The sequence below is a fragment of the Lemur catta genome, chromosome 9, assembly GCF_020740605.2.
Source record: "Lemur catta isolate mLemCat1 chromosome 9, mLemCat1.pri, whole genome shotgun sequence".
In the NCBI taxonomy this organism is placed as follows: Eukaryota; Metazoa; Chordata; class Mammalia; order Primates; family Lemuridae; genus Lemur; species Lemur catta.
The window spans coordinates 57,589,933-57,614,933 of NC_059136.1; the positions used below are offsets into that span (position 1 = coordinate 57,589,933).

The 25,001-nt window shown below is 38.1% G+C and overlaps 1 protein-coding gene across 2 annotated transcripts; it reads left to right on the top strand.

The window, feature by feature from the left end:
• The first annotated feature begins 846 nt into the window (after nucleotides 1-846).
• On the top strand, nucleotides 847-18,583 carry PABPC1 (poly(A) binding protein cytoplasmic 1). Of its 2 annotated transcripts, XM_045560386.1 has the most exons (15): nucleotides 847-1,761; nucleotides 4,834-5,027; nucleotides 5,222-5,337; nucleotides 7,479-7,618; nucleotides 9,199-9,293; nucleotides 10,011-10,148; nucleotides 10,335-10,430; nucleotides 13,654-13,926; nucleotides 14,184-14,274; nucleotides 14,842-14,952; nucleotides 15,034-15,188; nucleotides 15,822-15,906; nucleotides 16,692-16,822; nucleotides 17,353-17,446; nucleotides 18,134-18,583. In XM_045560386.1, exons 1-14 carry the CDS (start codon nucleotides 1,569-1,571, stop codon nucleotides 17,443-17,445), a joined length of 1,911 nt encoding a protein of 636 aa, XP_045416342.1. In that variant the 5' UTR covers nucleotides 847-1,568; the 3' UTR covers nucleotide 17,446; nucleotides 18,134-18,583. The 2 variants fall into 2 exon arrangements, with proteins under 2 accessions (XP_045416342.1, XP_045416343.1); XM_045560387.1 differs by having other exon boundaries at nucleotides 17,353-18,149.
• The last annotated feature ends 6,418 nt before the right edge of the window (nucleotides 18,584-25,001 follow it).

Consider the following 25,001-nt stretch of genomic DNA (forward strand, 5'->3'; position numbering starts at 1 on the left):
CCACATGCGAGTGACTGTGTTGTCACTCATACCGTAAAGAAAAACATTCATTTTTCTCGAGTTGTTTTATAACGCGAAGAAATGTCTGGCAGGAACAGCACGAATCAATGATCCCAACCTGGCACCTTACGGTAATAAGTGACCAAAGCCCTCCAACACAGCTACCCCAAATTAAAGCCACTTTGACCAACACATCGTCTAGTGCAGACACCGAGCAGAGCTGGGCACGAAAAGCAGAGGACAAGGAACGCAAGACCCCTCCCCCCGCTGGAAGCTCCGCGGGACCGCGACGGGGGTCTGGCGCCCAGGACGGTTGGGGTCCCGGAGCGGGCGGCCGGGACCCGCGGCCAGCTGGGGTCAGCGAGCGCCGCGGCCGTTGGGGACTCCAGCTCCCAGCAGGCACCGCTCTTGCAGCCGACGCGCGCGGCGGCGCTGCCCGCTGGGATTCGTAGTGCTGTCCGGGTAGGAGAGAGGAGCCGCCCCTGGCTCCTTCCATGCACGTTTCGGAAACCGGGCCTGGAGGGGATCACGCCGGCCCACTCGTGCCCGGCATCCCCGGAGGCGGGTGCTAGTGGAGCCGGGCGGGCAGCGGCAAGAACGGACCCCAGGCGGCTGAGCACGTGAGGGGTGGTTAGCCCGGAGGAACCCGGAAGCGCCGCGCACCGCCCACTGCCGCGGTGACGGGTTAACGCTCCTCCGGGTGGAGGTGGGGGCGGGGCGTGTGCGAGCAGGGGCCGTCCCAACCAACTCCTCTGAGGACCGCCCGCGAGCCGGTCCTCCCCTCCCCCACGAGGTCTACGCAGCGCGGGCCCCGCCCCCGGACGCGGCGCGTGCGCAGAGGCCCCGCCCCTGTACCCCAGCCCCACCCCCACACCCGCAGCAGCCGCCGCCGCCACCTCTCCCTTCCTCTCAGCTCTTTCCTCCTCCTGTTTTCTCTTCCCTCCTCCCCTCGCCTCCTTTTCTCCTCCTCCTCCGGCGCTGACGCTCGCGTAGAGCCCTGGCGTCAGACGCGCGGGGGCGGGGCGAGTGCGGCGGGGGGTATAAGTAGAGGGTGCAGGAGGCGGTGCTTCCCCTTCTCCCCGGCGGTTAGTGCTGAGAGTGCGGAGTGTGTGCTCCGGGCTCGGAACACACATTTATTATTAAAAAATCCAAAAAAAATCTAAAAAAATCTTTTAAAAAACCCAAAAAAAATTTACAAAAATTCCGCGTCTCCCCCGCCGGAGACTTTTATTTTTTTTTTCCTCTTTTATAAAATAACCCGGTGAAGCAGCCGAGACCGAACCGCCCGCCCGCGGCCCCACAGCAGCTCCAAGAAGGAACCAAGAGACCGAGGCCTTCCCGTGGCCCGGACCGACACCGCCACCCTCGCTCCCAGCCGGCAGCCGGCAGCCAGCGGCGGCGGACCGACCCCGTTCTGCGGCCGTTGAGTAGTTTTCGGTTCCGGTTGATTTTTGTCCCTCTGCGCTTGCCCCCGCTCCCATCCCCCCGGCTCCGGCCCCCGGCCCCAGCACTCGCTCTCCTCTCACGGAAAGGTCGCGGCCTGTGGCCCTGCGGGCAGCCGTGCCGAAATGAACCCCAGCGCCCCCAGCTACCCCATGGCCTCGCTTTATGTGGGGGATCTACACCCCGACGTGACCGAGGCGATGCTCTACGAGAAGTTCAGCCCGGCCGGGCCCATCCTCTCCATCCGGGTCTGCAGGGACATGATCACCCGCCGCTCCTTGGGCTACGCGTATGTGAACTTCCAGCAGCCGGCGGACGGTGAGCGCCGGGCTCGGCGGGCGGGCGGCCATGAGGCTCGGGCGGCGGCGGGCGGGCTAGGCCGGCGGGCCCAGGGGAGGGGGGAGTGGGATAGGAGGGCATGTCACCCCCGGGGTCTGGCAGGGAGACGCTCGGGCGCCGACGCCCCGGCCCGATCACCCGGAGCCGCGTTCCCCGTGCCCGCGGGGACCCGCGCAGCCGGCAGCCGCACGCCGGGCCACTTCCTCCTTTGCGACCATTTTCTCGGCCTCAGAAGCTCTCAAACTTTAGGATGATGACGCGCTGGGAGGGTGGGTGAGATTCGGTTCTTCCACGATACTCCCGCCGGTAGCGGCGAGATTCCGGGGCTTCGAGTGCAGAGTCGCCTTCCCGGGTGAGAGATGGAGGCGTTCTCGCCACCCCGGTCTCTTCCCGGCGCTCCAGTCTCGGGAGGAAGTGCGATTCAGTGCTCGAAAAATACCACGTGTTGAACCCTGTAACCTCACAGGCCCGAGGCCTGGTCCTGCTGCTGGCCCAATCGCCTGGGAGAGCCACTAGGCCTTAGAATAAAGTTAATATGGTTATGTGTGGTGGTGGTCCTCAGGTTTGTGATTCCACTCTTAATAGCTCATCAGTGACTGATGGATCTAGAAATGCAATTGACCAACGAGACGTGCAGTGGGGGTTTTCCCTGAGATCAAGCATTTCTCTTCCATTAACAGCAGGATGGGAGGAGGGGATGTGGAAGACGACTACTTTGAAGGGCTGTTTTCTTAGGCAACTTAGATCATTTTAATCAATTAGACCTTAGTTTCACAATACTGGCAATTTGTTTAGTATGTTATTTGTTCCCTTCTGAAATAGCTCCTGTGGTTTTGGGGTTTCTTCTTAAAAACATATTCACCAGTTTTGGCTGTAAAATGTTACTTGTTAATGTAATCTCAACTTGACCATTCTTATCTGTAGCATTCGAGTAGTTAAAGTTTCTCCTTATTAAAAGTGGTCCACAATGTCTATAAATCTTGGGGAAGATTGAGTACGAACTAACTGAGACTAAATTGAGGTTGAAATCTATTGGGGGGGAAATGCAGCTAACCTTGTGTTTGTATTTTGAAGTTAATTCCCAAAAACAAAATTTGGCAAACATAAAGCTTCATGACCTGATAAATTGCTAGGATTTTTCTTTAATCTGGATCAATTGACTTCCAGAAGTCAACTTCACTCCATTATATGGCCCAATTTCACTTTTTTCTAATGGTCTGCTTGACTATATATCAAGTATTTTAAAGTAAAGGGGATTAATTTTTATTTTAGTAGAAAAGGCCTTAAGGATGGAATTTAAAGTTCAATTTCATTAAATTCATTCAGTAGAATTTAGGTTAATGATCATCTTTTTACTAGGTAAAGTTGATAGATTTTGGGTGAGCAGAATATTGAGTGACACAGAGCTAGAAGTTGTAAAACTGTACTGGAGGTTTACTGCCCTTCTGCTCTGTAAGCAGCAACTCCAGATACCATTTCATAACAGTCCTAAACTGTAGGCAAGATGTATTACTGGATGTCAGATTAGGGAGAATAACCTTGGGGTTAGTAATGACAATATAAAGAGTTGGTAGAGAAAACTAGAATGGATTCTGGAGACCATAAAATGGTAACTTGAAAGTGTTATTCTTTCTAAACTTAACATTTTTAGATCAAAAAAACAATTTTTAAAAATTTCTTGGGATTTGAAAAGTTGAACTTCAGGTTGCCATGGTTACAGTACACTGTATGTGTTATTAGTGTCTACATGTAGACCAGTTCCAAAACTGCTCAAAAGAAGATAGCATTTTTCCATCTTCCATTTCTTTATGTACAACTTCTTTCCAAATAGTTTTTTTTTAGTGATTTTCTTTTTTTATTTATTGCTATATTGATGGACTTGTGGAATAGCTTCTGAAAGTGACCAGTATTCAATTTAATAGGAAGAGGTGACTCATTGAAAAGAAGCTCAAGCAAAGTCAGCTAAAAAAAAAAAAACTAGGGGAACTGAGTAGGTGTGTACAATTGATAATGAGCTGACAGCTGATTATCACTATATTCTAGAAACTGGAACTGGCTGGAAAATTTGTCCTGTCAATAACTCTACAGTTACGTGAGCACAGAGTTTGTGGAAATTGTTTCAGGACTTCAAATGGACTGTTTCGCCCCTCTTTAGGGACTAGTCTTTTTACTTAAAGATATACTTTTTTCCAATTTAGAGCCTTAACTTTAATAGGGTAAATATACATAATTCAATCCTTCATGGACCCTGAAATTAATTATAGGGTGAATTTTGAAATTTTTAAGCACTGTCCAGAATAACTTGATTAAGTTGTCAGTTAAGTAAATCAGTGATCAAAGATAAAATTGATTTTATGTGTCAAGAAAGCATTAAAAGTGAATTGTGAGTATTGCAGATCTGGTATTTTTAAGAATTCTGGAATATTATGCAATGAAATATGTCCAACTTAGTTTTTGAGAACATGATTCAAATCTTATTCTAGACTTTCGTATTTTTTTTACGTGGTAATAGGAAATTGTATCATTAATCACTGAAATTCCCCTATTCAGAAACTTGTTTTTTAAGAAATGGGCTAGTTTTTGTAAATTATTGTTAGTAACAAGCAAGGAAATGACCAATTTTAGCAAATACGAAGCAGTTAAAATGCTTAAGTCCATAAACTATCAATTTATAATTGTCTGAAATCTTTTAGATTGCCTATTAAATGGATATGTGAAGGAATCTTGGCTTTATGTTGACTAGGAGTTAATGGCAATTAAGGGGAGAGATTCTTTCAGAAATTTATTAGTTATTACCAATATGCCATCCTTTCATGTATAGGAAAATTGGGGCTTCTGATATTTGTCTTTTTTTTTTTTTTTTTGGCATTATGCAATTTAAATATAGACAAGTGTGTAATTGAAAAGGCCCAGCATGTTGAAGTTTAAAGGGGAAGAGTCAGCTGTCAGACCCATGTGCCCACCCATTCCCTCCCACCATAGCTTAAATAATCATAAGGGGCCAGTAAGAATATTGAAGTAATATTCACTCTGAAAATGTCTTTCGTACAGCGGAGCGTGCTTTGGACACCATGAATTTTGATGTTATAAAGGGCAAGCCAGTACGCATCATGTGGTCTCAGCGTGATCCATCACTTCGCAAAAGTGGAGTAGGCAACATATTCATTAAAAATTTGGACAAATCCATTGATAATAAAGCACTGTATGATACATTTTCTGCTTTTGGTAACATCCTTTCATGTAAGGTAAGCAAAAGTATGACAGGTAAACATATTTACAGTGTTTAGCTACTTTTAGTTTAATACTTTAGTACTGTGCTGTTAATGGGTATCTTTATTTCACAAATACCCAGGTTAGGTGGCTAACAGATAATCTCTCAACATTGGAAAATATTAAGTCAATAGCAAATAATGAGAAATGGGTATACGTTTTTTCCTAGGTGGTTTGTGATGAAAATGGTTCCAAGGGCTATGGATTTGTACACTTTGAGACACAGGAAGCAGCTGAAAGAGCTATTGAAAAAATGAATGGGATGCTTCTAAATGATCGCAAAGTGTGAGTATGATCTCCTTAATCGTATTTAAGATCTGTTTTTAATAGTTCCAGATCCTTCATTTTAAAAGTTAATATTTGTACTCTTAGCAGACATTGGAGGGAAAATTAATAAACTACATCTTGATTTTATAATTGTGTTTTCTCCACATTGAATGTAACATACAAGTTAACAGTGGGTTTAATATAATTGACCAACATTCAAACCAAAAGAAAGGTGAAGGTAGGTAAACAGGGATATAAAGCTTAAAATAAGTGCATTGTTGAAAAATCAGGAATTAGTCAAACTGAATGTAATTCCTGATGTACTGATTAAATTAGCTCATTTTATAGTTGAGGGAACTGAGGCTAAAATAATCTGCTTTTATATGCTGGTATGACAGACTGACAGCTGATACATACCCAGTGGCCTGAATTCACAGCCCACTCTTTATATGTAGCCATACTGCTGATATTGCTGCATTTATTGATTTGTAGTATAAAAATGAAGCAGAATTAAATCAAGTTTTCATGATTAATCTGTCCTGAAATATACTTGATTTTTCTTGAAGTATACTTATTTTTAAAAGTTGCAAGCTTTTAAATTACTGGCATTGATAAAACCCATTCTACAAGGCCATTTCTACTACAGTTTGAGATGCAGATTTGATTTTATGATTTGTCAAAGAAATGACAAATCTTAAAATTTTTGTCCTCAATGTCAGTGGATTTCACTTAATCTGGGAAACTTTAGCTGGTATGGTCTTATTTTAAATGATGTATGTTCTTGTTGCTGTGTAGTAAACTGTAGTGATGGCATGCAAGTTGGATTTTGGTTTTAAGACAACTACATCACTCTTTAAGGTCTGGTTGATGCATAAATCACTGCATCAAGTGGTATGGTCTGTGTCAATTCCATGGTTAAAGAAAGACTTCGCAATATACAACTCCTCAATAGTGACCCATGTTTACCAAGGCTAATTTTTAGAAATCTTTTCTCTCATCTTTAAATGAGAGAAATAGCATCATTAGTACTCACAAATGCCTTTCAGTAGCACTTTAGGAAAAATAAAGAATGCCCAACACTGATGGGATTCAGAAGTGATTTATTTCTGTTTTGAGTATAAAAATGATATAGCCCTCTTGGCAAATGGTTTGACTTACATGTATAAATAATCTCAAGAGCATTTGTTTTCCTTTGAACTACTGTGATTTTTGTAACTATCCCAAATACAGGTTGCAACATTACTAGTGCCTGTAGTCCCTGTTATACTAAGGCCAAGGAGGATTGCTTGAGCTTAGCAGTTCAAGGCTGTAGTGCAATATGATCATGCCTGTTAGTAGGCACTATACTCCAGCCTAAGGAAAATATTAATAGACAAAGTCTCTTAAAAAGGAAAAAAAGTTACAGCATTATTTATTTACAAAAGAAAGTTGTAATGTCCACAATGAAATAGTATTCTTCCAAAACTTTTCAAAAACTATGGAACAGAGAAGCCAAGCCCCACCATGTTTTAGGGAGAATAAGGAAATAAAACTGTAGGTATCTTCACTAATGAATATTTTTGAACAGATAGAGAACTTATGCTAAAACTGATGCTAGGTGATATATGGGAGATGGTTTTTCCTTTTACTTTGCTGTGTATTACAATATCCTATAACATGTTTAGTTTACTACTTTTATATTAAGGGAAAATTATGTTTTTAATTTTTTTTTTTTTTTTTTGAAAATGCTAAAGTTATACCAGGCTGTTGTATGTTAGAGAGTACAGGATTGGGAAATTTAAATTTTTATTTTAGGCGGTGGCAAAGAAAGTGCAAGGGCACAGCAAAGATGAAAATTTTTCTTTAGGTCTTTTCATTGGTGTGTTATACACACTTTCATTCATTTGTATTGACAGAAGTGATACATACCTTTAACCTTGGGTTAGCTAGAGAGCAGAAAGAAGTATTCCTTTTTTGTGGTTGTAGTTAAGAGATTTATTGTTCACATATTTCATGTTTTCATATCTCCAACTAAGGCCCTATTTCTATTTTGTAGTGTGTTTTTTATTAGATTCTGAAAATTTTCGGTAACAATTATGGAATCAACCATCAATCAGCCTTAATTAATCTGAACTTTATAAAATAGAACCTAATGTTATAGTCCTTACATATTTTATTAGATTTGTTGGACGATTTAAGTCTCGTAAAGAAAGAGAAGCAGAACTCGGAGCTAGGGCAAAAGAGTTCACCAATGTTTACATCAAGAATTTTGGAGAAGACATGGATGATGAGCGCCTTAAGGATCTCTTTGGCAAGTTTGGTAATGTGTCTGAATTAAATTTTTACACTCAAAATTCAGAGTATTTGCTCAACATTGATTTTGGCTAATTCTTTACACTAAAAAAGTAAACAGATGAGACTTACATAGTACTTAATATTGGTAGTTATTTCAATTAAGCTACTGGCCATTATATTACATGGTAGCATATAGATAGAAACCTATGTAGTTCATGATTTTCATTTTTATCAGTTTTTTTTTCCTAATACCTGGTATAGAGCTAATGTGCAGCTTAGATTAAAGGTTACTAGCATTGAATTATCACAATAAGATATGACTGAGTAGAACAGATTTTTTAAAGGTTTTGCTGCATTAAGATGTAGGATTTATGTACTTACAGATCCCATCTCATCAGGTATACATTTAACACAGCCAACTTACATGGAATGTAGTTTCTAGTTACAGGACAGTATAGCTGGCCAGCTTTTTAGCCTAGCCAGTCTTAGTAACATGTTTGAGCAGTTTAAAACAATGACTTTCAAAGGTGAAGCCAAAAATCCAGATTTTCCAGGGATACCTCTTTGGGACAGCCTTCTGGATTCATAGGATCTTAAAAGAGCTTTTCCTTGCATTTCAAAGTAACTTCATAAAACATGGTACTAATGAAATGTAAACCAGCCTGCCTTTAGGTAGGTGTTAACAGATTAGAAAGTGTACATTACAGATGATTTGTTTGACCCTATCCTTTGTTTTCCTTTTGTTGAACTTAGAGGTGGCTTTTTTCTTTTTTTTTTTTTAAGTATGTCAAATAATAGAGAATTAGGAAATCTAATACTTTATTGCTAGGCTGACATGCCACATTAAAACCTCCAGTCCTTTGAACAAGTTAGGTGGTGTTAGCCACTTATCCCAAATGAACTATGTGAGTTGGCCACTAATATGTAAATATGTCATATTTTTTTGACTTTTCTTGCGTGGCAGAGATTTGAAGTATGGCCTTAGGACAGAGGCACATTCAGAAGAAACAGTTTATCTGTGCCTGTACATCTTCCAAATTCTCTGTAATCAAATGTGATTTTTAACCTTTTATGCTCCCACTTGCCTGAGGTACCACCTACCTCAGTTAAGTATTTCTTCCACTTGAGGGATAGGGAGGAAAACATATCTACAGTAACATGCACCTCCTATAGGGTGATTTCAGCTGTTTTTTACCAAAGGGTCCAAGCATGTATTATTCTTCCCTTCCCTGTGGAAAATCATATGGGCCAAGCCTTAAATTCTTGTTTCTTAATTCTCATAAATTAAAATTAGTGGGTAAAAAAATGCAACTCTGATTTGGACTAGAGCTTAGAAGAAAACTTTTATAGCTGTTTGTTTAAAACATATCTTTTTACATGGAAGGAGGAGGTATCTTTTAAGGAATACTAAGTATTTACTTTGTAGTAATGAATGGTCTTAGAAGAGAAAAGTAGGTGCCTGGGATATGGAAGGCTTGGAGGAGGAATCAATTTCTGGAGTCTTAGAATTTTTTTATGTGGCTTTGTTTTTGTATGTTGAAATTTGACATGTATGAACTAAATGTTGTATGGAATATCTCTGAATTATTTAAAAAATTTTTTTAGGCCCTGCCTTAAGTGTGAAAGTAATGACTGATGAAAGTGGAAAATCCAAAGGATTTGGATTTGTAAGCTTTGAAAGGCATGAAGATGCACAGAAAGTAAGACTTAAATCTACTAATTAAATGCAATGTGGTCTTTCTGTATTCAATAGGAAGAAGGGATATTGAGTTGATCCTGTGTTGAAATTTATATGCATACCAATGGCTATTTTATATGTATGTTCCTGTATTATTTTCAACTATTTGCATTTTCTGCATTAGTTTGGAAAATATAAATTGAGAATCCATATTGTCCCAAAACCTCAAGATTTTGGGATGAATCTATGTTTAGCTTTTGTAATTTAAAAATTTACTGTTAAAGAAGGGTGTGGTGGCTTACCACACCTGTAATCCTAGCATGCTGGGAGGCCTAAGTGGGAGGATTGCTTGAGCTGAGGAGTTCAAGACTATCCTGAGCAAGAGTGAAACCCTGTTACTACCAAAAAGAAAAAAACAAATCTGCCGGGCGTTGTGTGTGCCTATAGTCCCAGCTACTCAGGAGGCTGAGGTAGAAGGATCACTTAGAGCCCAGGAGTTGGAGGTTGCAGTGAGCTACAACGTTGTAACTACATTCTACCTAGGGCAATCTGTCTCAAAAAAAAAAAAAAAGAAACAAGGCAGAGCACCCCTCTACACAACCCCCACCCCTTCTCAAAAAAAAAAATTACAAATTTAAATAAAAAATAAAAGTAAAAGAAATTTACTGTCAAAGAAATGAACTTCTATATTACAAGTTGTTGATTAGAAGTTTTGTGATTTTTTTTTTTTCTTTGTAAGGCTGTGGATGAGATGAATGGAAAGGAGCTCAATGGAAAACAAATATATGTTGGTCGAGCTCAGAAAAAAGTGGAACGGCAGACGGAACTTAAGCGCAAATTTGAACAGATGAAGCAAGATAGGATCACCAGATACCAGGTTCATTTTTAATTGAACAAGCAAAATAAAACAGGAATAAGGAAACCTATTTTATGTTCATTTCAGTTACTGCCAAGTAACTGTGGGGTTTGAGAAGGGGAATAGGAGAAGAAACATGGGATAAAATAGTAGGTGTGCATAAATACCACTATGGTTTCCCTTTTCTAACAGTTTTCTTCTTTTTAGGGTGTTAACCTTTATGTGAAAAATCTTGATGATGGTATTGATGATGAACGTCTCCGGAAAGAGTTTTCTCCATTTGGTACAATCACTAGTGCAAAGGTAAAAAACATAATGGTGCATTTTTTTGAGACTGGAAAAATCCATTCATTATATAGATGTATGTATATAAAACATGTAATATGAATTTCACATTAATATATCCACTAGAGTGCCTGCTTTGTAAACAAATAGGCAAATAGTTTTCTTCCAGAAAAACATCAGGGTTATTTTTGTTTGTTTGTTTGTTTTAAGAAGTCAAGTTTTTGCTTCATTACTCACATTCACATTTGAAATAGATGTAGCCTATTGGTAGTTACTTTCGAAGATGACAATTTCTGAACTCTTTCCCAAGGAATGCTGCATTTGATGACCATAGTAATTAATCCTCACATGATATGCACTGTTCCATACTCTGTTAAATTAGTTATTTTACTGGTTAAAGAAGGTAAATTATTAGGGAACTATAATTGCTGCTGTGGTTCTAATCTGTTCATTTACACAATTCATTCTGGGTAGTTAAACCTCAATTCCCCCCCACCCACGAAAGTAAAGATAAGAGATCGTGTTTCCTTTTACTTGAAATCAGAGATTAAAAAACACAATGTATAGGATGGATTGGAGTCCACATTCTGAAATTTTGATTTAAGAGCCTCTGCTATAGATGTCTTTGGCTAGTGTCCATGGTCTAAGAATCCCTCTGTATGCAAAGTTTTGTACGTATATAATTTTGCTTGTGTGGGGGAAGAGTGCACAGGAAAAATTATAACTCACTAATCTGAAATGACCCTGTAGCTGGTCTTTCTACTCAGCTTTTCCTGGCCACTCCAAGGGAGCTTCTATGAGAATGAGGAAATGTTAGGGGGCAAGGTAGGTGAATCCAAGTAAAAATGCAGATGCAATGATTTCCTTGTGTTCCAGCCTGTGCTTTTCTAAGAGTACTTGGAAGTATGATAGAGTATATTCCTCAATGTCTCTCCTCAATGTGTTCACTGAAAGTCGTTTAAATTGAATATTTGTCAGTTTATTCTGAGTGTATGAAGCAGGCATGTTTTTCAGAGGAGAATCTTAAAGTCTATTTTAAAAGTCCTTTGTGGATTGTAATATCACTCACTATTTGCAGGTAGGTGAAAGGGTTGGCAATAATTTATTCTGGAAGAGGAGGTCATTATGTTAATTTAATGATTGCTGAAAAAACAGATTTATCAAATAAGACAGAAGGGTGAAAAGTGACCCCTTCATTCCGCTATTTGCAGTCTGTAAAAGATGCTGTTGCAATTAAAAAAGGGGGGGAGGGGGAGAAGTCGTTGCGGTTTGTATATCCTTCTGACTTCTTTTCCATATTGTTCAAGCACCTTTTATGTACATATAAAGTTTTTTAGAAAATGAGGTCATACTACATGATTTGCCTTTTCACTTAATAGTAGATCTAGACCACATTTATTTCAGGTATTTTTTTTTTTTGTAAGTGCCAGACATTCATGTAGTAGTTGTACCATAATTTATTTTACTATACCTGTATTGATAAACATTTGGGTTGCTTTGCATGTTTCCACTGTTAGAACCGTTGCTCTACTAAACATTCTTGCATCTAAATTTCTAGGATTGGAATTGTTGTTTAGTGGTAATGTATATAAAATTGAGACAACCAAATTGTCCAAAAAGGCTAAACAAATTTCTACTGGTCTTAACAGATTTGTCAATTTAGTAGAAAGTGGTATCTCATCTTTTCAGATTTTTTATTTTTTAATGTTTTTAGCGATGGGGTCTCACTGTTTTGCATAGTGTGGTCTCAAACTCCTGGGCTTAAGTGATCCTCCCTAAATGCTGGAATTACGGATGGGAGCCACTGCGCTTGGCCCCTCAGATGTATTTTTTTTGACTTAGTGATGTGCTTTCAAGTGTTTACTACTTTCACCTTTTCTTTGCATACTTTTACATGGGGTTTGTCTTTATTGATTTAGGGAGCATTTGTTTTACATTGCAAATATTTTCTTGTGGTCTTTCACTTACAGTTTTGTGTCATTTTAGAAAGATTTTTCTCTACAATCTGTACTTACGTTCAGACGCAGACTCTCCCTGGCACTTAATGACTTTTCACTGTGATATGAATGAGCAAGCTCTAGCTTAGTTTTTTTCATTTGTCCCAGTCCAGTGTGCCTTGTACTGAGTAGTCCAAAATCCATCCTTTTTCCACTATTTTAAAATGTTAATGTACTAAGTTCCCATAATTGGATGGATATGTTTCTGGATTCTGTTTTATAGGCTGTTTTTTTAGTTGCTATGCCATCAGGATATTGTTTAATTTAGTTTTATAACATGCTTATTTATATTGCTGGGCTAGTAAGGGGTTCTTTATATGTCTTAATTGCTCTTTTATTTTATTTTGTTTTATTTTTTTTTTGAAACAGAGTCTCACTCTGTTGCCCTGGCTAGAGTGCCATGGCATCAACTCTCAGCAACCTCAAATTCCTGGGCTCAAGCGATCCTCCTGCCTCAGTCTCCTGAGTAGCTGGGACTACAGGCATGCACCACCATGCCCGGCTAATTTTTCTGTATATTTTTAGTTGTCCAGCTAATTTCTTTCTATTTTTTTAATGGAGACGGGGTCTTGGTCTTGCTCAGGCTGGTTTTGAACTCCTGAGCTCAAACGATCCTCCCGTCTTGGCCTCCCAGAGTGCTAGGATTACAGGCGTGAGCCACCACGCCTGGCCTTCATTGCACATTTAAAAGATCTTCACAGTCAGTTTTAGAAGCTTTCTCTTGAGTGTTGTTTATACCATAATATTTATGGCACCTTTGCACTTGAATGTGAACTTTTATTTTAAAATGTAGATATTGTAAGGTTCAACTACTTTTTTCTCAAAAGAGTAGTAAAAGATCCTGTGGGCTTGAATTGCTAGAATAATCAAAATTTCAGTGGGGATGTTTTTAATGGTGCCAGAAAGTCCATTTATTAGGACTGGGATATATTTATTTAGGTAATTAAATTTTAATATTAAAAATCTAACATCAAATATCTAAAATCTTAAAAGATAGCTGTTGTGTGCCTCTACCTCTTTTCTTTTAGCTCTCTTGGCTAGGATAATGCATATGTGTAACTTGCCCTTAATATTTGGGTATTAAGGAAAAATTGTGAACTCAGGGTAAATAAAAGATGATTACAGCATTAACAGTTTAGTTATTTGGTTCAGTAACTATAATTAACTCTGACTGGCAGTGCTCTTTTTTGTACTTCATTCTACCATTGCGTTAACTTTATTATATATATTTTTTCTCTTTATAGGTTATGATGGAGGGTGGTCGCAGCAAAGGGTTTGGTTTTGTATGTTTCTCCTCACCAGAAGAAGCCACTAAAGCAGTTACAGAAATGAATGGTAGAATTGTGGCCACCAAGCCATTGTATGTAGCTTTAGCTCAGCGCAAAGAAGAGCGCCAGGCTCACCTCACTAACCAGTATATGCAGAGAATGGCAAGTGTACGAGCTGTGCCCAACCCCGTAATCAACCCCTATCAGCCAGCACCTCCTTCAGGTTACTTCATGGCAGCTATCCCACAGGTAGGTTTCAGGAAGGAATGAGAACTTTGTAAAGGTTTTCATATTTGGTCATTTCTAGTGCCTTTTGTCCCCTCACCTCCCTAAAATAATGGAGCTTCAAGATGTAAACGTTCTTAGGAGACATGTGAATTATGACTGAATTGGAAAAAAATGCTTGAACATGAGGGCCTGGAAATGTTTTGAGGACATATTACTAGTTAATATTATTTGTTTTCTTTTTTCACCTGATCAGTTCTTCACTTCCTTCTTTTCTGTAGACTCAGAACCGTGCTGCATACTATCCTCCTAGCCAAATTGCTCAACTAAGACCAAGTCCTCGCTGGACTGCTCAGGGTGCCAGACCTCATCGTAAGCCTTTTTTTTGCCCCCTCTCTTAACTAAGGTCAGAATTGGTTGAAAATACATACGAGGCAAGTTAGCTGTTCAATAGTATATTGACTGTTGTTTTTCATAACTTATGGTTGTGGTGTTCATTTTGGGGAATCTAGCATTAAAAAACAGTGTTTCACCATTCCTGTCTTAGTGAGATAGTGAGATCTACACTGGTTTTTCCCTTTGCAAAAATTTTGGGGATGATACAACTCTTACTTTCATAATAGGTGAGTCAGTATTTCTTAAAAGATCTTGTTCTTTCTGATGTAAGAGCGTTGGGGTCCTGGCATTTTAAGTCTTGCCCTATGATACAGTGCTGTGTCCCAGGAGCACTTGGAATTTTATCATGTATCATCTTTCTGATATTTATAAGTACTTATATGAATTAATATTTCATTTACTGATGGCTCTGATCTGATAAGTCTGGGAAAATAGCAAGAGGATTTATATTTGGTCACTTTCAGCCTTTTGTACAAAGCTCAGCTCAAAAAAAGTAGCGTGAACACTTAGACTCAGTAAGTATTCCCATATCTTTAAATGCAGCATTCCAAAATATGCCCGGTGCTATCCGCCCAGCCGCTCCTAGACCACCATTTAGTACTATGAGACCAGCTTCTTCCCAGGTTCCACGAGTCATGTCAACACAGCGTGTTGGTGAGTTTTAACCCTTTCTGTAAAAATTGATCTCCAATTTGAAATAGCAAGATAAAAAATACAAAACTTTTTATTTTTTAGCTAACACATCAACACAGACAATGGGTCCACGTCCTGCAGCTGCTGCTGCTGCAGCTACTCCTGCTGTCCGCACCGTTCCACAGTACAAATATGCTGCGGGAGTTCGTAATCCTCAACAACATCTTAATGCACAGCCACAAGTTACCATGCAACAGGTGTGGATTTAATGATTTCTTTACAAAAATGACAATCTTTGGTTGAAATCAAAAATTTGTGGCAACTGCATGATATGAAAGCTTAAGCTATCTAGAACATTTTATTAACTGATACTAGTATATAAAAATTTCTTATGTCTTATAGGAATTATATAAGCAACCAGCAGTCCCCATCTTGAATTACTTGGGTGGTTTTGAGAGTTTTGTTTGGCGTAGTTAGTTGTAAGGAAGAAAAATGATGAAGGAAAGTTTAGTTTGACCACGAGCTTGGGCTTTTTTGCTGACCCTGGGATCAGAACTGATGATAAAATAAACATGATTCCAAAGAGTCATGGTAAAAAAGAAAATGAAATAAGATCAAATGTGATTGTACATATTTGAGCATATGGGTGTTAGTAGCTACCTTAGCCTGTATTTCTAACTCACTGAGCTTCTCTTAATCGTGTAAATGGCAGTCTTTATCACTTTAATGATTATACATTGGTTACTATTTGTATTTGCTTTTACTTCTGAGTTCAAGCTATCCTCCCACCTCTGTCGGCCTCCCAGCGTGCTAGGATTACAGGCGTGAACCACTGTGCCCAGCCCAACTTCTGTACTTTAAACTTGAGAGTTTTCCTATTTTATATCTAGCCTGCTGTTCATGTACAAGGTCAAGAACCTTTGACTGCTTCCATGTTGGCATCTGCCCCTCCTCAAGAGCAAAAGCAAATGTTGGGTAAGTACCTTTGTCCTCCTGCCTAGTTAGTTACAAGGAAACTAGAAAATATAAAGATCACTTAGACACACTTTGCACCTAAAAATGACAGGGCAGTGGAATTTATCTGAATTGACATGAATGATTAATGATGGCACATTTAGTCTGCCTAATTAATTAACACAGTAACTGCCACACTGGAAAAAAAAATTTTTTTTCTTGAGGCCACAGTGTTTTATTATGAAAACTTTGGAAACAAAACGATCATTTCTAATTTAATGAAAAATTTGTTATTTTTTATTTTCTGTGCACGAATTATATGCAACTTGAAGTAGTTCTTACAGCTTCCAAGGTGAAGAGACATGCAAAGTTAAGTTTGCTTTATAAGACCCTGGGCTCAAAGCTAGTGTGAGTTAAATACAACTCACATGGCAGTTAAAGTATTAAAATACTGGAAAGCTAATAAAGAAGGGTGTTTTTAGTAATGGATAGAATATTGGGGCATTACCATGGACCCTACTCCATTTTGGGGAGAAGAAATTTGAACCATATAAAAAGACAACTTTGAACTTTGCCCAAGCATAGATTTAACAACCTGATGGTAACGTAGCTTAATTGGCAAACTGATAATGCGAGGAATTAACAGCCTTGTGGTGGATTGTACTGTTCTTCTGAACGACATAGGAAATAGTGGATTATGGATTAGCCCATAATATGCTATATACATAAGATTCTTAAACTTCCAGTTTAATGCTTGCCATTAAAATTTTCTTAATTGAAGGAGTTTTTGGATGTTTCTGTTCTAGGTGAACGGCTGTTTCCTCTTATTCAAGCCATGCACCCTACTCTTGCTGGCAAAATCACTGGCATGTTGTTGGAGATTGATAATTCAGAACTTCTTCATATGCTTGAGTCTCCAGAGTCTCTCCGTTCTAAGGTGATTTAAATTTATCATTTACCTAGTTGCCTCTCATACTGTGTATTTCAGGGCTTTTTATAGGAACTTAACTTCTGTAGAATATTTACATAGTGCTTTATACATGCCATATACATGAAGAGCTTTATAAATATTAATTGTAAATCTGCATAATAACATGGCACTATTACCCCATTTTATGGATAGGGAAATTGAAACAGATTGAATAATTTGCCCAGCACTTACACAGCTGGTAAGTGGGAGAACTGGATTCAGATCCAGTCAGTGTTGACACTTGTCAACTTTTTTTTGTTTTTGACAGGGGGAGAGTAAGAACTGTGAGGGGATTTCATAATTCTAGGATAGTGGTGTAATGGGCCCAAAAGGGCATGGATATAGTTGGAATGCTTTGGGATTTTTAAAATTACAGTTCTTCTTTCCACTTTCATCTGAGGAAAGGAGTTTGTCTTTGTTGGGAAGTCATGTGTCAATTTTTGAAACTCTGTTTCCAGTTACTGTTTTTCTGAGCCAACTTGTTTCTCTTTTTTTAGGTTGATGAAGCTGTAGCTGTACTACAAGCCCACCAAGCTAAAGAGGCTGCCCAGAAAGCAGTTAACAGTGCCACTGGTGTTCCAACTGTTTAAAGTGAGTTTTCCCCTCTGGTTAATTATTTTAAGCTTTTTTCCTTCATTTTTTATAACAGTTTGCTGAGCATATTTTGAAACATACATAACAAAAATTCATTTTACAATTAATGTGGGTATTGCTAATTTCTCAAAGAGAAGTACAAATATGGAGGAATTGAAGAAAATTTTACCTGTTACCCTGGTGTTGACTTGCTTTTTAAAAATCTTTAAAAAGATTTGTATAGTAGTTTGTATTAAACAGCCTATAACAGGACCTGGCTTTTGTAGTTAATGTCTCTCCTTATTGGGTGGTGGCTACACCAGTTGTCCTTGGGCCTCTACTGTTGCCTTTCATTACTCTCCAGAAACAGGGTAATGCAGCTGCACAGCTGTGTTGAGCTAGGATCAGGACCAGGGATTGGCAAACCTTTTCCGTAAGAGGACCAGATAGGAAATATTTTGGGCTTTGTGGGCCATGTTGTCTGTGTTGGAATTATCTGCTCTGATGTTAGAGTAAAAAAGCAGCCATAGATAGTATGTAAACAAACGGGTATGGCTGTGTTCCAATAAAGCTTTATTTATGGAAACAGGCAGCACATTGAATTTGGCCAAAGGCTTTAATTTGCTACTGACAAGTGCTGGTATTGGTCATCTTAAATTGTTTTTTTTTTTTTTTTTTTTTTTTTTTTTTTTTTTACATTTACAGATTGATCAGGGACCACGAAAAGAAACTCTCGTGCTTCACCGAAGAAAAATATCTAAACATCGAAAAAACTTAAATATTATGGAAAAAAAACATTGCAAAATATAAAATAAATAAAAAAAGGAAAGGAAACTTTGAACCTTATGTACCGAGCAAATGCCAGGTCTAGCAAACATAATGCTAGTCCTAGATTACTTATTGATTTAAAAACAACAAAAAACCACAAAAAAATAGTAAAATATAAAAACAAGTTAATGTTTTATAGACCCTGGGAAAAAGAATTTTCAGCAAAGTACAAAAATTTAAAGCATTCCTTTCTTTAATTTTGTAATTCTTTACTGTGGAATAGCTCAGAATGTCAGTTCTGTTTTAAGTAACAGAATTGATAACTGAGCAAGGAAACATAATTTGGATTATAAAATTCTTGCTTTAATAAAAATTCCTTAAACAGTGCATGGTTTTGCTTTTTAATTTTAATTCTCTTCATAATTGACATGCATAAATAGATAATATCTTAATGGTGCTGAGCTGGAAGTAGCTGAGAGAAGAATCTTCTTTGATGAAAAATGGACTGTTGAAGTCAAGGGTGTCTTGGTTTTATGTAAAAAGGCCACAGTCCTCTACTGCATTTTGTGAATTTAGATTTCCATAGTAATTCTTGAACCAATCTGTATTTGTTAAATGATCATAATATTTTATGTACAAAACTGATAGCCATCAATTTTTCTTTTTTTTTTAAGACAGTCTTGGCTCTGTTCATGATGGAGTGCAATGGCACAGTCATAGCTCACTACGGCCTCTGAACTCGTGGGCTCAAGAGGTCCTCCTGCCTCAGCCTCCCAAGTAGCTAGGGAAAAATGTAGAGGTGACCACTCCCAGCCACTTTTTCTTATTTTTTTTGTGGGGTGTTACTATGTTGCCCAGGCTTATCTCAAACTTGTGAGCAGCAGTGCCTGATCCCTGTCAACTATTTAAATTACCCCAGTTTATCACTATATTGAGAGTTCAAGGCTTGATCATTAGCTTAAACCCTTATTTATGTGGTCTAAAACAGCAACAACTGCTAATCTATCTTTGGAGAAAAGGATGTAGATAATATTTATAGGCTTTGATAGAATTTTTATATTGATTAAATGTTGACAAAGTATGATTAGTTTTAAGCCTTATTATTGAAAGGTCTTTAATTTGGTAGTTCGTGATTGTGACTTAATTTCAATATACCATATCATCCAAAGTACTTGTTGAAGATGTAGGGGTTCTATTTTTCCAGAAGATGGAATTAGATCTGGCTGGGGCCCAGGATATCTGTATAAAACTAATTACAGGCAATTTGCACTTTTGAGAAAATGGTCTGGTTTTAATGGTCAGAGTTAGCTACGTAGCACATGCAGTTATCTTGTGTCATGCTAGAAACAGTTCTATTGTCTTTGGGGTTAAATAAATCCAAAAAATAAAACCCTAGCTTGTAACAATGACAGCTCTCCTTGCTGATGAAGCCTTGTGAAGGAAGCCTCTGTACCTAGAATGCTTTTCACTTTGGCTTCCTCTTGAAATTCAAGACATACAAACCCCACTCCTACCCTGTGGCCAAGTTCTGCTTCTAGTGGGCATTCTGGTCATTTTGCATTGTTTCTGACCATGGACCTACCCTTCAGGGGGGCTGACTGTTCATTGAGACAGTTTCTTTTGGGTCTGTGAAAGGTTTTCTTCAATACTTAAGGCAGAAAAGTATATACTGTATTTTTCAAAGTTTTAATACAAAATGGTTCAAACTTTGAGGTTTTAAAAGAACAGTTTGAGAAACTTTAGAAGTTGAATCCTTAAGTTCCTACACGAGTTCCAAAATCAAGTGTTGCAGATAGGGTTTGCACAGACAGTAGCTTTCTCTGTGATGTTAGGTTGTTGGAATTAAGTATTTCTAGTGGGATATGAAGTTAAATCATGTTCATCTGTTCTTGAAATGTCTTCATTTTCTTAGGCTATGTAACAAATGACTGTTGAGCGTAGCCTACAAATCTGGAAAGTAGACCTTTGTGATCTTGGAGGAATGAATTGTTTTAGGGAAAATTAACATAGTCGATCCTCATTTGTGGATTCTGTATTTGCAAATTTGCCTACTCAAGTTTATTTGTAACTTCAAAATCAGTGTGCATGCTGCATTCATGGACACATACAAAGCAGCAGAATATTTGAGTCACCTGACATGCAGATGTATCCAGATGAGGTTGATGTTCCGTGTCCCTTTCATGGTCTATTTAGTGCTATGTTGTTCACGTTTCTTGGCTTTTTTTTTTTTGGCGATTTTGCTGTTTAAAATGACCCCTGAGTGTAGTGCAGAAGTGCTGTTATTCCTAAGCACAAGAAGGATGTGATATGCCTTACGGAGAAAATATGGGTGTTAGGTAAACTTTTTTCAGTCATGAGTGGTAAGAGTCAGTGCTGTTGGCTGTGTATTCAATATTAAATGTTAAATAAGGTATCTTAACAGAAACACATAAAGCAAGGTTATGTATTGATCAATTGGTGAAAATACGACAAGCTCACAGGACCCTAACCCCGTATTTCCCCTCAGGGCAACAATTAGTACAGTTGACTATCCTTTATCTGAAATTTTTGGGACCAGAAGTGTTTCAGAATTTTTTGCATTTTGGAATATTTGCATATACATGATGAAATATCTTGGAGATGAGACCCAGGTCTCAATACAAAATTCAGTGGCTTCATACACACCTTATAGCCTGAAGGTAATTTTACATAATATTTTAAATTTTGTTTCAAGTGCTGTATAAATACATGACAGAATTACAGGTTAACTTACTTTCAAATTTTAGGTGATACTCTGACCATCACAATCATGACAGGTTTGGAAAAGATTGCATTATCTACAAAGGCAGAAAAACTGCAACTTACTGGCTTTGTTACTGACAATATCCACAGAAAATAACATGGGATATTCATTAGCTCTAACATTTTCTTTAGAGGAAAAGCTTTTCTCACTGGAAGTAAGGAATATTTGTATTTTTCAGAGAGATCCCATAAAATACATAATCATTGATGAGATATGTATGAACAGCTGGATTTATGGTTGGTGATGGGTTTTTGTTTCTATACCCCTCTCAAGTAAAATAATGTGTAGTACATGGAATATTTTTTATTATGCTCATTTCAAATTGGCAAGATGTGCCAGCCTGACATTGGAAAAATGTCTTACTTTTTACTTTTCTTTTTTAATCGCAGTTTAGCTGCCCCAGCTGTAATAACCTGGCCAGCTGTTGCAAGCCCCAGGTGGGTCCAAAAATTTTTATCGGTCCCTGAACATTAATGTATTTATTTCCCAGGTATTTAAATTGATAGAAGACACTGACCATTTTCTAAGCACAAAATTATAATGTAAAATGAATCAAGTGCCAGATTATATTCTAAGCACCTGCCCTTTCTATTTTTAACTTAATTTTTTAAGACATCTAATTTTTTATAAATACTCATTGGTGACTTCTTCACAATACCAATTGTGATGCACTCATAACTTGGGTGGCACTGCATTGTGGCCAATAAGGACAATTGTAAAATAGGTGCCTGAGGAACCAAGCTCATGTGCACTAAAAAAAGCAGTTTAGGGGCACCTGTATAGAGCAGTGATTCTTAAGGTGGTGGGCATGTGTAGTTTGAAAAATCACAGATTTGTCTTTTTTGAACAATGAAAGAAATGCCTGTCTTTGAATCAATAATTACGACTGATATCGAGCATATGTTACATGTTTACATATCAAGTGAAACCTTTACATACACTATTTTATTTAATTCTTACAACCACCCTATGAGATTGGTTCAGTAATATATTCACATTTTGCAGATGAGGAAACAAGCTTAAAGAAGTGACTAGCTCGAAATCACAAAGTGGTGGTGGAGCTGGCTTTGAATCCAGGCCTACAGACTCTAGAGTTCATGCTCTTAGGCCTTGTGTAAACTACCTATTATAAACTACAAAAAAAGTAAATGTCTGTAAAAATCTCAGGTACTTGGACTACCTTCAACCTGAGGGGTGGGAGGTGGAACACAGCAAGTTTTTATGCTTACTGAAGCATGCAATAGGAAGCCAAAACAGAAGATGCTTTTCTGTAGTCACATTTTAAGGCAGCCAAAAGGAATGAGAAAGTCATTGTTTAGAAGAAAAACGTCTTTACCCATGCTGGGTATAAAATTCTAAATCTGAATGTTTTCCTTCCTCTGAGCATCTTGGACTGCCTAGGAATATCAAACATTCCTTTAGCAACCCTGTGATCATTTTCCCGAGCTTGTTCATATTCCTGTTCTAGGTTCTCTTGGAATTGATAGATAGACTTAACTAACACCTTTCAATTATCAAAGTTTTTTATAAGACCTGCAGAATTACTGATCTGACCTTGTATCACACTTCTGTGCCAATTAGGAAGATGTTAGCCTTTTCTTGACAATTATTAAGAAATGTATCAGATAAAACACTGATTACTCCTGCTAAAGAAGAAATTTCCAACAAATGGGGCATGTTTTCTTTCGGATGAGTACCAGACTGTTAAGTAGCAAAGCCCGCGTGGCTCTCTGACTACAGGGTCTGTGCTATTAACTTTTATTTCTCTTGCTAATTCTCTATGCAGATAGGAATTTTTAAAATTATTTTCTTTACCAATTATATTAATGGATGATAACTTTTAAAAGACATTTTTAAATTGTCACTTAAACTTAGCTTTTGTCTCATCTTGGATGGAAATGACTGATACGTGTTTTGTGCCACGTGAGTGTAAACATTGGTGTCCCAGCTCTTCCCTCGAAGAAACAAACCAGTGGCCTTGTGGAGAGATGGTCTTATTTACCACGTGTGAATGCAGCTAGAAGACTTTTAGCATGCCATAAACAAGCTGCTCTTGGAGCATTTCCTTCTAATCACATCTTTGATACGTGGCAGTTCAGGACCGTCACCTTTTGTCTTGCCTTGGGCTTTTAAAACATTAACCTCTGTTTTTACTATACCTAGATTTTATTTTTGCATAAATTTTATTTAATTTTTATTTTTTATCGAGGTATCATTTATATACAGCTGAGTATAAAAATCTAAAGAGGATAGCTTTATAATTTTTGACCATGTCATCGCCCATATGAAAATACAGAGCATTTTCAGCACCTCTGAAGATTCCCTTGTGCCCCACTCAGTTAATGTTTGCTCCCCGAGACACTCTTTCTACCTCTATCACCATACATTTGTGTTAGCTGTTTTGAGCTTCATGTAAATGAATTCACACATACGGACTCATGTCCTTGGCTGCTTTTGTCCAACATTACGTCTGTGAGATTTACCCATATTGTGTGTAGCAGCAGTTAGTGTTTTTGCTGTATAGTACTCCATGTATGAATATACCACCATTTATCCATTGTATTGATGATGGAAACTTGGGTTTTTAGTTCTTGGCTGTTAGGAAAAAAGCAAGCTTGTGACTAGACCTCACAATAAGACAGCAAGCAGGATGTTAGGGGCTGCAGGGATAATTGCTCTGCTAAGGCCACCAGCAAACCACAACTTGATTTATTGCATTGAAACAAGGCCAGAAGCTCCAGAGACAATGTAACATTGATAATTGCAGGACAATCAATGTTTTCATATTGATTCTCAAACAAAGGGAAAATGTCTTCAAAAGCTCTTTAGAATCAGAGCAAGTCTTAAAATGTGGACTATCACTGTATTAATAAAATGTCTTGAAATGTATACTATTACTAATACTTTGTGACTTTAAAACAAACCCACATATAACTTCCTTTCTCTTTATTCACCTTTTCTCGAACTTTAGGAAGGGCTTTTGCTATCTGAGGAAGGAGAAAGAGGCTACAGCTATGATGACAATTACAATGAGGATGATTCAGGGATTTGCACTGAAATCCACCCCTGATGTTAAGGAACCTAGCTGGGGGTGACTTCAGCAAAATGGAAAAAGCAGATAGTGGAGCCAGACCTATCTCTGTAAGAGCACATAAGGGTAGGGGCATGACTGATAATTCTCTCTAGCTTTAGTGCTTGGCACTTAGTAGGTATTCAGTAAATACTTGTTGAATGAATGATTCAAACATCAAATACCATTTTTTCTCAGGTTATGAATTTCTGAAATTAGAAACTGATTACTTGAGAGATGGCATACTTTTTTTTTTTACTATTCATTGGAATAATTTCAAACTTGCAGAATATTACAAGAATAGTATTGAGAATTTTTACATACGCTTTACCCAAATTTTTCTTTCCCTTCGTATATATTTTTTTCTGAACCATTTTAGAATAGATTGCATATTTCATTTCCCTTTACCTCTTAATACCTACCTGTGTATTTCCTAAGAACAAAGATATTCTCTTCTACACAGTTATAGTAGTTAGGGAATTGATGCAAAACTTAGCCTCAGATCTCAATTTTGTCAATTTCTCTGATAATGTCTTTTAGGGAATTTTTTTTCTTCCAGTCCAGGATCATGTTTTGGATTTTGTTGTTTTCTCTTTTGGTTTCTTTAATCTGTAAGGGTCCCTAGAACTTTTCTTTGCTTACGTGAAATTGACCCTTATTTTATAAACGTTCTTTAGTTTGGGTTTGTCGGATGTTTCTTTAAGATCAGATTTCAGGTGATGCATTCCCAACCCGAATAATGTTGCATCCTTCCTAAGGTGTTACATCCAGAGGCACACTATGTTCATCCATTCCTCACTGGTGATCACTTTGGTTTTTTTGTTTTTTGTTTTCTTATTTTATTTTATTTTATTTTATTTTATTTTTTCCAGTTTCATGCTGGACAAGATTTGGTGATCACTTTCGTCTGGTTTTTCTACTGTAAAGTTACTGTTTTACCTTCTGTAACTAAT